The sequence below is a fragment of the Lissotriton helveticus genome, chromosome 3_1 (assembly GCF_964261635.1).
Source record: "Lissotriton helveticus chromosome 3_1, aLisHel1.1, whole genome shotgun sequence".
Lineage (NCBI taxonomy): Eukaryota > Metazoa > Chordata > Amphibia > Caudata > Salamandridae > Lissotriton > Lissotriton helveticus.
Window position 1 is genome coordinate 811,878,196 of NC_136061.1, and position 15,302 is coordinate 811,893,497.

At 47.3% G+C, this 15,302-nt stretch overlaps 1 protein-coding gene across 2 annotated transcripts in view; it reads left to right on the top strand.

The window, feature by feature from the left end:
- Nucleotides 1-15,302, top strand: part of UEVLD (UEV and lactate/malate dehyrogenase domains) — a 346,003-nt gene that overhangs the window by 11,475 nt on the left and 319,226 nt on the right. For both annotated transcript variants that reach the window (XR_013608720.1, XM_078681085.1), the window contains exon 2: nucleotides 13,739-13,823. Coding sequence is in view for 1 of the 2 variants with exons in the window: in XM_078681085.1 (XP_078537211.1) it covers nucleotides 13,739-13,823 (85 nt within the window). In the remaining variant the exon portion in view is untranslated. The remainder of the gene's footprint in view (nucleotides 1-13,738; nucleotides 13,824-15,302) is intronic.

Here is a 15,302-nt window from a genome sequence, read left to right on the forward strand (position 1 = left end):
TGCGCGCCGAAGGTGCGCCAAAGGTAAGCCCGTCCAAGCCCGTCCGCGCCTGGACCGCGCCCAGCGCCAGACCCCCTGTTCCTCGCAAAACCCACTCCACCCGCATAACGTATGACGCCGCTACCCTCTTTGCCCTTAACCCCGGACGCACACCACAATGCTGCGAAGCTGCCCTAGGACACACCCATGGACCCTTCGCCTGCCACTCCTGCAAGTTCGCCTGCATCAGGACCCACACCAAATCCACTAACTCCAAACACAGCTCCGACTCTAACCACCTGAAGTGCATCCTGCTGAACACCCGCTCGGTCCACAAACACGCCACTGAACTCTGGGACCTACTCGACACTACATCACCGGACGTCGCCTTCCTTACAGAAACCTGGATGAACGCCTCATCAGCGCCCAACATCGCCATAGCCATCCCGGATGCTTACAAGATCATCCGAAAAGACCTCACCACCAACCAAATAGGAGGAGGCATCGCCATCGTCCATAAAAACACCATCCGAATCACGACCAGCTCCGTCGATAACCTCACTACCGCCGAACACCTTCACTTCCAGATCCACACCGACCCCAGTACAACACTTAGAGGCAACCTCATCTACAGACCACCAGGATCCCGCACACAATTCAACGAAGACATCACTGACTTCGTCAGCCCACATGCCCTCACCTCCGAGAACTACATTCTACTGGGAGACCTCAACTTCCACCTGGAAAAGAATAACGACAACAACACTACCACACTCCTGGACAACCTGAACAATCTCGGACTGAAACAACTTGTTGACACCCCCACCCACCTTGCTGGACACACGCTCGACCCCATCTTCACCTCCTGAAAACACATATCCTTCGATCACACCACAGCTCTCCATTGGACGGACCACAGCTGCGTTCACTTCAGCTACAAAAAGACCCCGACCCACAACCCCCCACAACCGATTCCTCGAAGAAACTGGAACAAAATCACCACCGACCAACTCCTCACCTCGCTTAACCAAAACCCCCCTGCCACATCATCGGACCCAAACCAAGCTGCCACCAAACTCACACAATGGATCACCCACAGCGCTAATGAATTAGCACCCTGGAAAAACCACCAGATCATACAAGGTAGCAGAAAGGCCACCTGGTTCAACGACGACCTTAAGAAATCCAAGAAGTTATGTCGTACCCTTGAGAAAACCTGGAGAAAAACCCAACCACTACCAACCTGACCACCTTCAAGGACGCCACCCGCAAACACCACCAATTGATCCGATCCACCAAGAAATCAGCATTCAAGGATCGACTCGACAACAACGCCCACAACAACAAGGAATTATTCAACATCGTCAAAGAATTCACCAACCCCACCGCCGGCACCAACGACATCACTCCCTCCCAAGACCTCTGCGACTCACTATCCTCTTTCTTCCACAACAAAATCGCCGACATTCATAACCGCTTTGAAAACCTGTCCGAGGAACAACTCACTCCACCCACCTCCGAACCAAAACAGCACTCTCACAACCTTTGCGCCTGGAACCCAATCACTACTGAAGACACCATCCGTCTGATGAACTCCATCCACTCAAGTTCACCAACTGACCCATGCCCCCACCACATCTTCAACAAAGCAGACGCCATCATCGCACCCCATCTCTGCGATGTCATCAACTGCTCCTTCAACTCCGCTACCTTCCCAGAAAGCTGGAAACATGCTGAACTCCGCGCCCTCCTGAAGAAACCCACAGCGAACCCCTCTGAACTTAAGAACTACCGCCCCATCTCACTCCTCGACTTCCCGGCAAAAGTCATCGAGAAAGCCGTCAATAGTCAGCTCTCCGCCTTCCTTGAATCCAACAATTCTCTTGACCCTTCACAGTCCGGCTTTCGAGCCAAACACAGCACCGAAACCGCCCTCATCGCTGCTACAGATGACATCCGAACGCTACTGGATAACGGAGAAACAGTTGCCCTCATCCTACTTGACCTCTCCGCCGCCTTCGACACAGTCTGTCATAATACCCTCCTACAACGCCTCAGCAACGCCGGAATACAAGGAAAAGCGTTGGACTGGATCATCTCGTTCCTCGCCGGAAGAACCCAGAGGGTCCGCCTCCCCCCATTCAAATCAGAGGCCACCAAAGTCATCTGCGGCGTACCACAAGGATCATCACTCAGTCCCACCCTCTTCAACGTGTACATGAGTCCCCTCGCAACCATCGCGCGTCAACACAACCTCAACATCATCTCCTACGCTGACGACACCCAGCTAATACTCTCCCTCACCAAAGACCCCAACACCGCCAAAACCAATCTACACGAAGGAATGAAAGAAGTAGCCGAATGGATGAAGAACAGCCGTTTAAAGCTAAACTCGGACAAAACGGAAGTCCTCATCTTAGGATCGTCCCCCTCTGCATGGGACGACTCATGGTGGCCACCGGCTCTGGGCACAGCACCCATACCTACAGATCACGCACGGAACATGGGCTTCATCCTAGACCCCTCCCTCTCAATGACCAGACAAGTCAATGCCGTTTCATCATCATGCTTCAACATCCTACGCATGCTCCAAAAAATCTTCCGCTGGATCCCCACCGAAACAAGAAAGACAGTCACCCACGCACTAGTCACTGGCCGACTAGACTATGGAAACACCCTTTACGCCGGAACCACAGCCAAACTACAGAAAAAACTCCAACGCATCCAAAACGCCTCAGTCAGACTCATACTGGACATCCCCCGTCAAGCTCACATTTCCGGTCACCTGAAAGATCTCCACTGGCTTCCCGTCAACAAGAGAATAACGTTCTCAGTCAGTCAGAGGAGCGTCACTTCCTGCCTGCCTGCAACACCACTTCCGCCCTGCTTACAGGCATTGCAGGTTAGCGGTCTAGTGTTCCCGAACTGGAGTAGATTTATTCTCGCTCCCAGCGCCCGGCCAGTGACAAAAGCGGCGAGCTAGGCTGCGGATGCACGCTCGCTGAGGCTGCTGGAATTGTTAAATATCGATCTGAATGTTGATTGCTGATTTTAATAGCACTCTTGTATTTTACTTGATTTGTGTAGCGCACAATTTTACCTTACCTCACTTTTCCACGCTCGTGACCCCGTTCCGCCCCGGCTCTGTGCCGTTTGCGCGGAGGGTCAGTCAGAGGAGCGTCACTTCCTGCCTGCCTGCAACACCACTTCCGCCCTGCTTACAGGCATTGCAGGTTAGCGGTCTAGTGTTGCCGAACTGGAGTAGATTTATTCTCGCTCCCAGCGCCCGGCCAGTGACAAAAGCGGCGAGCTAGGCTGCGGATGCACGCTCGCTGAGGCTGCTGGAATTGTTAAAGATCGATCTGAATGTTGATTGCTGATTTTAATAGCACTCTTGTATTTTACTTGATTTGTGTAGCGCACAATTTTACCTTGCCTCACTTTGCCACGCTCGTGACCCCGTTCCGCCCCGGCTCTGTGCCGTTTGCGCGGAGGGTCAGTCAGAGGAGCGTCACTTCCTGCCTGCCTGCAACACCACTTCCGCCCTGCTTACAGGCATTGCAGGTTAGCGGTCTAGTGTTCCCTCTCATAGGTATAAAATGGCAGTATGGAGGAAGCACAGCGGACGAGCGCAGCGGGAGCGCCGACTTCGAGCCGAAGTCGCGCATAAGTCAAGCCCGTCTGCGCCCGTCCGCGGCCGACCAGGCCCAGGGCCCCGTAGTAATGTCCATTTTTTAACATACTCTGCTGGGGAGCTCACAACTCTTCAGGGCCACTGGCCGCTATCAGAGTCAGTCCGCTGCCACATCGCCTCACTAGGGCTTACCCCCTCTTCCTTGACTCCTTCGTCTCCCTCCCCTGTATTTTTGCCACGCCTCCTTCTTTGCTTGGTTCCCTTCCTCCCACTCCTTCTTTATCCATCATTTTGCTCAATACCAGGTCAGCGGTTAAACACCACCATGAGCTGTTTGTTTTGCTTGATTTTGAAAAGCCCGACTTACTGCTCCTGACCGAAACCTGGTTCTGTGACTCTTCCTTACCTGCTCTCTTGGCTGCTCTCCCCCCTTCCTATGTTGCTCTACGCGCCGACCGCCCAGCGGGCAGGACTGGTGGCGGCGTAGCCTTAATTGCCCGCTCGGACTATAATTTTCAATTTTTGCCCTCCCCCCCCCCATCCTCTTCCACTGAATACCTTGTAGTCCGCTCTTTCTCTTTTACTCCTCCGATTACCTGTCTTCTAATGTATCGTCCACCCCAGCCTTCGCCTCTGTTTCTGCCAGCATTTCAAGACCTATTGGCCACCCTGGTGGTCAACTACGCCTCTGTCCTGGTGTTAGGCGATTTTAATTACTGGCCTTCGGACCCTTCAGAGTGTACCCCTTCTAAACAATTCACTAAATCCCTCCAGTCTTTGAATTTTGTCCCTCACATATTTGTCCCCACACATTCTCATGGTCATACATTAGACCAGGTTTGGTCCCTCAACCTCTCTGTTTCCCCCGTGTCTCTATCTCCCTGCCCTTGGTCTGACCATGCCCTTATTTCCTTTTCTCTCCTTCTCAACCCCGCCACCAAGGCTCCGCACGCCAAAAACACCTGGGCGCGGAATTGGAATCGGGTTGATTTTCCTACACTGACCTCCCTGCTTCTGAATTCCTCTCCTAATCTCTCAGGTCTATCTTCCAATTCACAAGCCACCGCTATTAACACCTGGCTTGCTGGAAGCTGCGACTCGGTCGCCCCATTACGCCGCATTTCAACTCGACGACTCAAGGACTCCAATAGGTGGTTCAGTGACGACCTAAAGGAACAAAAATTGGCCGTACGGCAGGCTGAGAGGCAGTGGAGAAGAAATTACTGTCCTTTATTGAAAAACCAATATTCTTCATTGCTAACAGAGTACAAAAAAGCCATTTTAGCCACCAAAACTATGTATTTTTCCACAAAAATTCATTCAGCTGAAAATAAACCTAGGGAGATTTTCACTATAGTCAACGATCTAGCCTACTCGGGCAGGGCTTCACCCCAATCCCCTCCTACCCAGGCCCTGTGTGACCAATTAAATTCTTATTTTCTGGATAAGATTGCAATTATCAAGGCAAATATCCCCCCTCCCTCTTCTATTTTTGTTGACCCTCTTCCCCCTACTGTTCAGTCCCGTCTCACCTCAATTCCTCCCTTCACCAAAGAAGTATTTTTAGAGATGCTGCCTAAAGTCAAATCTGGCTCTCCGGCAGACATCTGTCCGGCACGAATTTTACAACAGATTTATTCTGCCTGCCCCCAGCCCCCAATCACTTTCCTCAATAGCTCTCTTACTCAGGGAGTCGTGATCCCCGCACTCAAATCAGCCACAATAGTGCCCATTCTGAAGAAGCCCGGCGCTGACCCGTCCACCCCAGCCAACTATCGCCCCATTTCCCTACTGCCCTATTTGGGGAAGGTGCTTGAGCGCCATGTCATCTCGGTACTCAGCGCCCATGTAGAGGTAAATGGAGGCTTGGCGTCTCGTCAGGCCGGCTTCCGCCCTAGGCACTCTACCGAATCCGTCGTGGTGTCGGTCCTGGACAACCTCAGGGATGGCATGGACCAAAATAAACATCAGGCGCTGGTACTCATCGATCTCTCCGCCGCTTTTGACACGGTGGACCATACCATCTTGCTTTCACGTGTCAGAGCGGCGGGAATCGAGGGCTCAGCCCTGGTCTGGCTATCGTCCTTCCTGAGGGACCGCACCCAGGCGGTTCGGTTGGGGGACTTCACGACTACCCCACTCCACGTCACTTGTGGTGTTCCCCAGGGTTCCTCACTTTCTCCTTTACTCTTTAACCTATACATCTTTCCTTTAATCTTTGCGCTCCAGCAGCTGGAGGTCTCTCCTCTTCTCCCCACTCTATTTCTAATTCCCAGTCTATTATGATTTTCATCAGGGACTGGATGAACCACAACCATCTCAAATTGAACCCGGACAAAACCGAGTTGGTTCTCACAGGTGGTTCTTCCAGTCCCTGGAACTCTCTTTTTTGGCCCCCTTCTTTTGGTCCTTCCCCCACTCCTTCCTCCACAGTCAAAACCCTGGGTGTTAAAGTGAATAACCAACTCACTTTACACTCACAAATCAGCTCTGTCGTCTCCTCCTGTTTCCTCACTCTCCGCACTATTCGCACTGTTTCTCGTTTCTTTTCCCCTCTGGCACTCAAACTGATCATGTCCGCTCTGGTGATTTCGCGGCTGGATTACGCCAACGCCCTGTACAACGGCATCCCTGCGTACAGCCTGCGGATGCTCCAGATGGTTCAGAACCAAGCGGCACGATTGGTGTATGGTCTTTCGCGCTTTCATCACTCTACACCCCTCCTTAAGGAGCTTCATTGGCTCCCTGTCAAGGAACGTTCCCTTTTTAAAACTGGTTGTATGATTTTCCATGCTCGCCAGGGTTCTGCTCCCGCTTTTATTTCCTCCTTAATTAATGAATATGCTCCTGCCAGAGAGGTTCGATCATCGTCCAAATCTCTCCTCCAAATTCCGCGCTACAAACGAAAAAAGTGGGGAGGAGCCAATTTTTCAACTCTGGCTCCTACCTTCTGGAACTCCCTCCCCGACCATTTACGATTTGCCTCCCATTATCCCTCTTTCCGCAAAGACCTTAAAACTTTTTTGTTTAAACAAGCCTTTCCTCTGTAAATTGTGCCTCATGTCATTACTTGGGCCAGCCATCCACGGCTCCGTTTTGCTTAACCTTGTCTACACAGCGCCAAGAAACCGCAGGGTGTATGCTGCGCTCTACAAATGTTTTAAATTCAAATTCAAATTCAATTCCGTCTCCTCACCCATGCACACAAAGCCCTCTACGACATAGGACCCGAATGCCTCAACAAACGACTGTCCTTCTACACACCCACCCGCCAACTACGTTCATCCAACCAAGCCCTCGCCGCAATTCCGCGCATCAATAGATCCACCATGGAAGGAAGATCTTTCTCCTACTTAGCGGCCAAAACCTGGAACTCTCTCCCTACTCACCTCCGCCTTACTCAGAACCACCTCTCCTTCAGAAAGCAGCTAAAAACCTGGCTATTCGATAAGTAATGCACCTCCCCCCCCCCCCCCAGGCGCCTTGAGACCCTCTGGGTGAGTAGTGCGCTATACAAATTTTTGAACTTGAACTTGAACTCTCAACCTGCAGACAAGGACCTTTATCCTCCTCTCACTCTGCAGGCTAAGGCACAGCTACCACACACGGCGTCCGCACTGTGGCCCCTTCCGGATCAGTACTTGCCTGCTTACAGCCTAGCCTTCACCGAGTGCGTCACAACCTGCATAGCTGGTCAGAGAGCTTTGCAGTGAGACCTGTCTTCGGATGCTGTTCGTATGCCTTCCGGGTCTAATCACGTTGTTCGTTTGCTGATTCTTTAAAATCTTCGGCATACGATGAGTACTTTACTGCTCTCTCTCTCTTAAAGAGCTATATTTTTTATAATTTGTAGCTGGATGGGCAGATTATTGTTGGATGATTACACCTGGCTGGCAGAGCAGACCTAATGCACGGCCATCTTGACTCGGGCTCTCTAGCGCTCTGAGTGGCATAGAGTTGTGTAGAGGCAAGTGGGGTAGACTAAAAATGGGTTGAGTGAAGTGGGGTGGAGTAGAATGCAGTGGTACAGAGTAGAGTACAGTGGCATAAGGTGGTACAGAGTAGAGTAGAGTGGCTTATTGTGTACTGGGGTAGAGTGCAGTCGAGCACAGTGGTACAAACTGGAGTAGAGTGCAGCTCTTAATTTCAACCAATGGTTTCCGGTGGCCGACAACAGCACTTAATTGTTAACTCCGACTCTTGTGACTGTCTGCCACATGATGGCGCTATTTGTAATTTAGAGATGAACACAACAACAGTTGTTTTAGTTCACTATGCATAAATTAATCAATGCCTACCGCTCCAAAGCATTCTTATACATTGGGGGCCTGGTATAGTCACAACTGTGCTACTTGTAAGAGTGTGATGGTTAGTAGTTGTGTTGTTACGGTCATTGACAGTGTTGGCAGGGGCAATAGGTAGAGCAAGCTACAGTTGCCTCCTGATTATGGCCCTGGCACATGTTGTTGGCATAGAGAGCAGTAGTGCAGAGTGAAGTTCAGTGGCATAGTTTGGAGTACAGTGGCTTGGAGGGGTGCAAACTAGAGTTAAGGGTAGACTGGCGTGGGGTAGAGTGAAGTGAGGTGACCCTAAACCACCCTAATTTTTTGTTTACTTCACCACCCTATTTTCTTATCAACCCTTAAACTCACCCACCCCTAAAATACCCTTACCACCCAATACTCTTACCCATCCCTAAAAACGGCCTTACCCTAAACATCTATCTATCTGTCTATCTGTCTATCTGTCTATCTGTCTATCTGTCTATCTATCTATCTATCTATCTATCTATCTATCTATCTATCTATCTATCTATCTATCTATCTATCTATCTATCTATCTATCTATCTATCTAATCTATCTAATCTATCTAATCTATCTAATCTATCTAATCTATCTAATCTATCTAATCTATCTAATCTATCTAATCTATCTAATCTATCTAATCTATCTAATCTATCTAATCTATCTAATCTATCTAATCTATCTAATCTATCTAATCTATCTAATCTATCTAATCTATCTAATCTATCTATCTATCTATTTCCCTCCCACAGGCGGTCGCCACTAGGTAGTTATAGTTAGGACCATGTTTCCATAGGAAAAGAGTTTTTTCACTTGCCTAAATCTGTGGCGCCCATAGACCAATCTTCACAAAATTTTCCAAAGCAATTCAACACTCACTTTAGCTACTGTCTAAAAAGTTTTGCGGCGATCCGTGAAGCAGGGGCCGAGAAAAAGGGGTGTGTGAAGGGGGGGTCCCAAAATACGCTTTCCCCGTTTTAATTCAAATAGGGATTTGAACACAACTATAGCCTTTTGTGTGACTTGGTGTAAATCCGTTCTTAGTTTTGGAGATATTAACCGAAATACACAATTGTACATCTAACGGTGCAGGTCTTCCTTGGATCAGACAGTCGCCATGCTGAGATCTGATTGACTGCCAACACTTCAACCAGGAAATGTTGCCAGCCAATATGGGAAGCGACTTCAGCTGAGTCTCCTAAAAAACATATAAAATAAAGAAAAGGGGACCGGCTAGCAATAACCTGACCCCCTAGGTGTTGTAGTGGGGTCCTACAGTTACCCGACTAAGGGTTAAAATATATTTTTTTAAATTTGATAAGAAATTGCGGGTGGATCCACAAATTTGCGCCAAAATTGAAAACAAAGTTGCTTGGCTTAGAGAGGGCCAGGGGCATGCCTCCTTTATTAAATTTAAGGAGGGGGGCACACAAGTCCCCCGCCATAGGCATTTCCATGCCCCAGGCACCACCACCTCCACGGGCTATAAATGAAATGAATAAGTATGGAGGCGTGGACCCCCTTAGGCTGTGATCAGCACCTCACTGGGACTACAAGTAACATTAAAGAGGGGGTCACATGTCCCCCCTCCTGGAGCCAATAATGGCCCTGCAGACTGCCAAGGGCAGGCTCCTGCTGTGTCCCGGGGTGCCCATCGCTGGGACATAGCTGTTTGCTTCTGCTTGGCAGGAGCTGTGACAGTGCCCGCCAGGCCAAAGCAAACACTCCGGTTCCAGTGGGCTGGAGCATTGAAAGTGCTCCCACCCACTGGAAGCAGAGGTTTCATCTCTTTTCCCTGCCTGCAAACTTTTTTCCAGCAACTCCCTTTGTGTGGGAGCAATTCTGCTCCTGCAGGGGCAGGCAGCCGGCTGGCCCCGAGGGTGGCTTAATGCTCGCTCCACGGTAAAGAGCAGAACGAGGCAAAATAAAGGTCAGAAATTAGAAGAAAGAGGCAGAATAAAAGTGAGCAATGAGCACAAAGAGGCAAGATAAAGGTCAGAAAGAAGCAGGAAGAGGCAGAATAAAGGTAAGCAATGAGCAGAAAAGGGCAAGATAAAGGTGAGAAACAAGTAGAAAGAGGCAGATTAGAGGTCAGAAACGAGCAGAAAGAGGCAGAATAGAGATCAGAAATGATCGGAAAAAGGCAAAAGAAAAGTCAGAAGGGAGTACAAAGATGCTTAATAAAGATCAGAAGGGAGCAGAAAGATGCAGACTAAAGGTTGAACAAGCAGCAAGAGGCAAAAGAAAGGTGAGAAACAAGCACAAAGAGGCAGAATAAAGGTCGTAAATGAGCAAAAACAGGCAAAATAAGGGTTGGATCGAGCAGAAAGTGGCAAAATAACAGGCACAATGAGTAGATAGAGACAATATAGCGGTGAGAAACCAGCAGCAAGAGGCAGACTGAAGGTCCTGAGCGAGCAGAAAGAGGCCAAAAAAAAGGCAGAATGAGCAAAAAGAGGCAACACAGAGGGCAGGAGCAAAGAGAGAAAAATGAGCAGAGGAGGCACAAAAACAAAGGCAGCAGAGGGTAGTAGACTGCAGGCAAGATGGGCAGGAAGACCTGTTCCCCCTGTGCTACCCCTATTTTATTTTTCAGTGTACCAACTGGCAGACCCACTCATACACTCACATACAGACCCACTCACACCCACTCGGAGACTCACGCACCCACTGACAGACACACTCGGGCACTCATTCACCTACTCACAGACCTACTCAGACTCACACACCCACTCACAAACTCATGCACCCACTCACAGATCCACTCAGAGACACACTCACATCCACTCAGTCACGCACCAACTCACAGACCCACTCAGAGACACTTGGACGCTCTCTCTGACCCACTAAGACCCTCATCCACCCATTCACAGACCCACTCAGATCCATACACATACACACATACACATACACACATACACATACACACATACACATACACACACTCCCACTCTCTCTCACTCACACATCCACTCACCAACTCCCAGACCCAATCAGACACTTATGGACCTCCTGACAGACTCACTCAGACCCTCATGCACCCACTCACTCAGACCCTCATGCACCCACTCACTCAGAGGCTCAAACAGCCACTCACACACCCACTCTCAAAAGTTAAAAGTTAAAATTAGCAAATGAAATTTAAAAAAACATTGCAATTCTCTAAAAATAAAACCAAAGGTTACAGGGAAGTTATTTAGGAAATAGATTTTTTTTAACGTAGAAATTCACTCTAAAAACCAACGGTTACAAGGACATTATAGTTAGGCTCAGATTTCACTAGTGCAAAACCATAGCCATTCAGTATTTTTAGCTACCTGAGCTATACACTGCTTATGACCTCACATATTAAATCACTCATGACATGGTCAGTGACATCACTGATGATATCATCCACAGAATCACTCACACACCCACTAACACTCCCATTCCATCTCTCATACACCCACTCACACGTATACAATCACTCACATACCCATTCTCAGACCCATACGACTACTGACACACACTCACTCTTAGTCACTCAAATAACAACTCACTCATACAGCCACTCACACGCATAGGCAGCCACTCACACACATATGCAGCCACTCACACACCCACAAAACCACTTGTACACCCACTCACAGATCCATACAGCCACTCACACACACTCAATCGCCCATACAGCCACTCACTCACACAGCTACTAACAGAGGTACTCACTCATCCATACAGTCACTTACACATCCATTCACTCATCCACAAACCATTTACATACCCATTCACACATTGATATAAGTACTAATGTGCCCACTCACTCACCTATACAGCCATTTACACAGATACCTACAGTGCAAAATAGCCAATCATACACCCACTAAAACAGCCACTCATTTACCCATACATTCACATACACTACACACCCAGTCACTTACCCATACAGCCTGTCACTCAGTCACCTAGTCACCTATATAGCCACTCACACACACACACCCACCCACCGATAGAGCCACGCACACACCCACTGAAACTGCCACTTACACACTCACCCATCCATACAGCCACTCTCACAGTCTCTCATCCAGCCATAAAGCTACTCACACACTCTCCACTACAGGCACTAACACAGCTACTAACTCCCCCATACAGCTACTCACACACCCACTTATTTACTCATACAGCCACTCATACATGCACACACAAACACCCATACAGCCACTGAGACACCCGCTACCACCCTGTTACAGTCACGGTGCTACTCAAATCACATGTATTCGAAACCGTATCACTCAGTAGTACTAAAGAAATGGTAATTTTAATGTATGCAATAGCTTAGTATATGTCTTTAACTCCCTGAAACATTTACAAAACACTTAAACTCACTGGATGATGTCATCAGTGATGTCACTGATCATGTCATGGGTGATGTAATATGTGAGTTCATACGCAGTGCATTGTGGGGGCTTTAGTTATAGTTAGTTCAGGTAACTAGGACTGCAGAATTTCTGTGGTTTTGTACGAGTGAAATGTGAGCCTAACTATAACGTCCCTGTAACCTTTGTTTTTTTCAGTAAATATATACACATATACTTACACTCCTTTATCCTTACCAGATATATACATACCATTTTGTTGTAAAGGCATATGCATGGTAAAGGCAAATGTGTGGCAAATGCTGGGTTTTAAAGCGGTTTCCAGTTTTTGCCTCAGCATAGTTTAACTAGTAAATATGAATTTGTTGCACATACCACCTAGTCCACTATTTTCCGCAATATTTTGAATCAAAAAATGTTTCAAGTGGTGTTGGCTCAAAAGTTATTAAGTACTGTAAATGGGGTTTAAAGATGTTGCTTGCACGTCTTAAAAGTTATCTGTTTACCTTTCAGCACTACATTATGTATTCGGGCACTTGAGGTGGTATTTTTGTTTCAAACAACTCGAAATGAAAGATTGACACAAAACATCTGTCTTCCTGCAGGAAATACAAACCCCTAAATACTGAAATTAAATTCAAAGAGGGTGAAAAGAAGAATTACTTCCTTTTTATGAAAATTTTTTGTTTTGCAGTGCTCAATGTAGTAGCAGGGAAAGTGAGGCACACTATGTAATGACTGACCAGGGAGAAAGCGACGGCTACTGTGCGTCACTAGTTGAGATGAGACACAGTAGAGGCGGGGCTTGCGTGCATGGACATCATTTAGGGGTCGCCGCTGCAACCCCTGGCTTGCCCTTTGCTATCCCTAGCACTGCCTTTGCGACCCCTGGCAAACACAGCTGTGGCTTCACTCTCTTTATTTTTGTCAATTTTTTATTACACTAATAGTGGATAAATAAACTATATTATTCACTAATGGTGTAATAAAAATGGAATGGATTAAGCTAGAATATGACCTTCCATGGCAGGTGAGGTAAATAAAAAATGCTTTAAAATGTATGTTGGGTGCATGCTTGCTGATAAGAGTATGTTTATGTGAGCGAGAGTGTATATGTGTGTATTTGTAAGTATGTGTATGCGAGTGAAAGTGGAGGTCAAAGAGTGTGTGATGTCACTCCTGCTACCTCGGGCATTTCAGTGAATTGACGTCCATTCTTGTGCGTGTAGTAGAGGGTTCCATATTAACTTCTTTTTAGCTGGTTATTTGGGCCCTTATAGTTTTTCTTAGCCTCATCCACTTCTGATACATTAGTCCACTTTTAGTTTTTTTAATTTGGCAGATTAGGTGTAGGCATTTGGTATGGGGATATGGGAGGCAGAGGGGGGTAGAGATCAGCTGTTTGCATCATGTTAAGAGGATGATTTTTTTCTAAGTGCTTGTCTGGTTTTATCTTTCGTTGTAGTACAAGTTCAGAGATTTGACGGTGCAAGAATTAAAGAATGTGCATAAAGCATATCAAAACTTTACCTACTCCATGGACACGTACAGTAAGTTCACATTAATTTTCTTATATATTTCTTTTCAGTAATGATGGATTTGATGGACGTTTTGTTAGATTACCGTTTTTTCAATTATTGTGATGATCTTTGCATTTAGTAGTCCTCGAGGTATATTGATGACTACTTAGTAGTAATTGTGTCAGTCAAAATATTGTACAAAAATGAAATCAATAAAAGAAAACCTAAACCTCTTTTAGACCATTAAATTTCGCAGTAGAGCTAGTATGCACAATATGAACTACTTGGGATAGAAGCAAATATATTTGAAATACAGTGATGTAACTGTTCAATCGAGGACCCTACTTGCCTTTTTTAGGTGAAGCCTATCAGACAGTTGAAGCTGTCTTGTATCAAAAGACCTTTTGTTGGCTCACCAAGAACCTTAAGGAGCTTACAGCCGCCCATTGTTTCTCATTGGTTAGATGTATTGTCTCTCTTGCTTGCTTCTAGTTCAGTGGCTTTCCTTCTGTCAGCTTGTCTATCTTGTGTTTCCTCCCATGTAGCATAGATTTGTTACCATCTCTTTGACTGGTTGGCTTCCATCCTCTCATGGCTCATTTTAATTGTACAATTTTTTTCTTTTTTTGCTCTCCACAAGAGTAAACGTTGTTTCCAGCCTTCCCTCTCAAATGCTTCTCTCCCCAGCCAAAACACTGTCCCCAACGCTCTGTGTTGCTGTTTCCCTTGTCAGGGAACTACTCCTGCACCTCTGTGCGGTAACAGGTACCAGATGTGCATGGGACCATAAGGCGAGAAGGGCCTCTAAAGGGGAGTGGGTGTCTGCAGCTGCCAGGGCCGGCATTTGGCATGGGTATTGTGAGCAGCTGCCGGGGCCAAAGTTCACCTTGTCTTCATGGGGCCCTGTATCAGTTGGCCACAAACCACACAGCACCCTTCTCACATTTATCTCTGTACACCTGTGGGGGGAAAAGTAATCACCCCTCTTCTGAATATTTTACAATTAGTCTATTAAATCGGCAATGCTTAAATATGTCTGATGTATTTAAAGATTGCAGTTAGGTTCTGTTACCCTGAGTTGGTTGATGACACCCATTATTATAGCAACCTCTTCAGTGTTACAAGAACACCTCCATCACTCCATCACTTATTTACGAGCCTCCAGGTGAAAAGAAAGATTTCAGCCGTCATTTGACTTAACATATTGCCCCTCTCATTCTGTCCTCCAGCAATTTTTTATTGCTGGATGACTTCAACTCTCATGGGGAAGACGTCGCCTTACCAGAGGTTGTCCATCTTCTTAGAAAATGAGAGATGCGTGGCCTTTGCCAGACTGTTATGGGCCCTACACACGCAGCTAGGGATACTTTAGATATGATTTTTACTAAATCTCCACATTTAAAGAGTGAAGAGGCTTCTCACTCTCACATGGAGGGACCATCATCCAATCAAGTTTCAGATCGAGCGGGGGGATGTTCTACACTAGCCCGTCACAGTTGGGACTAAGGC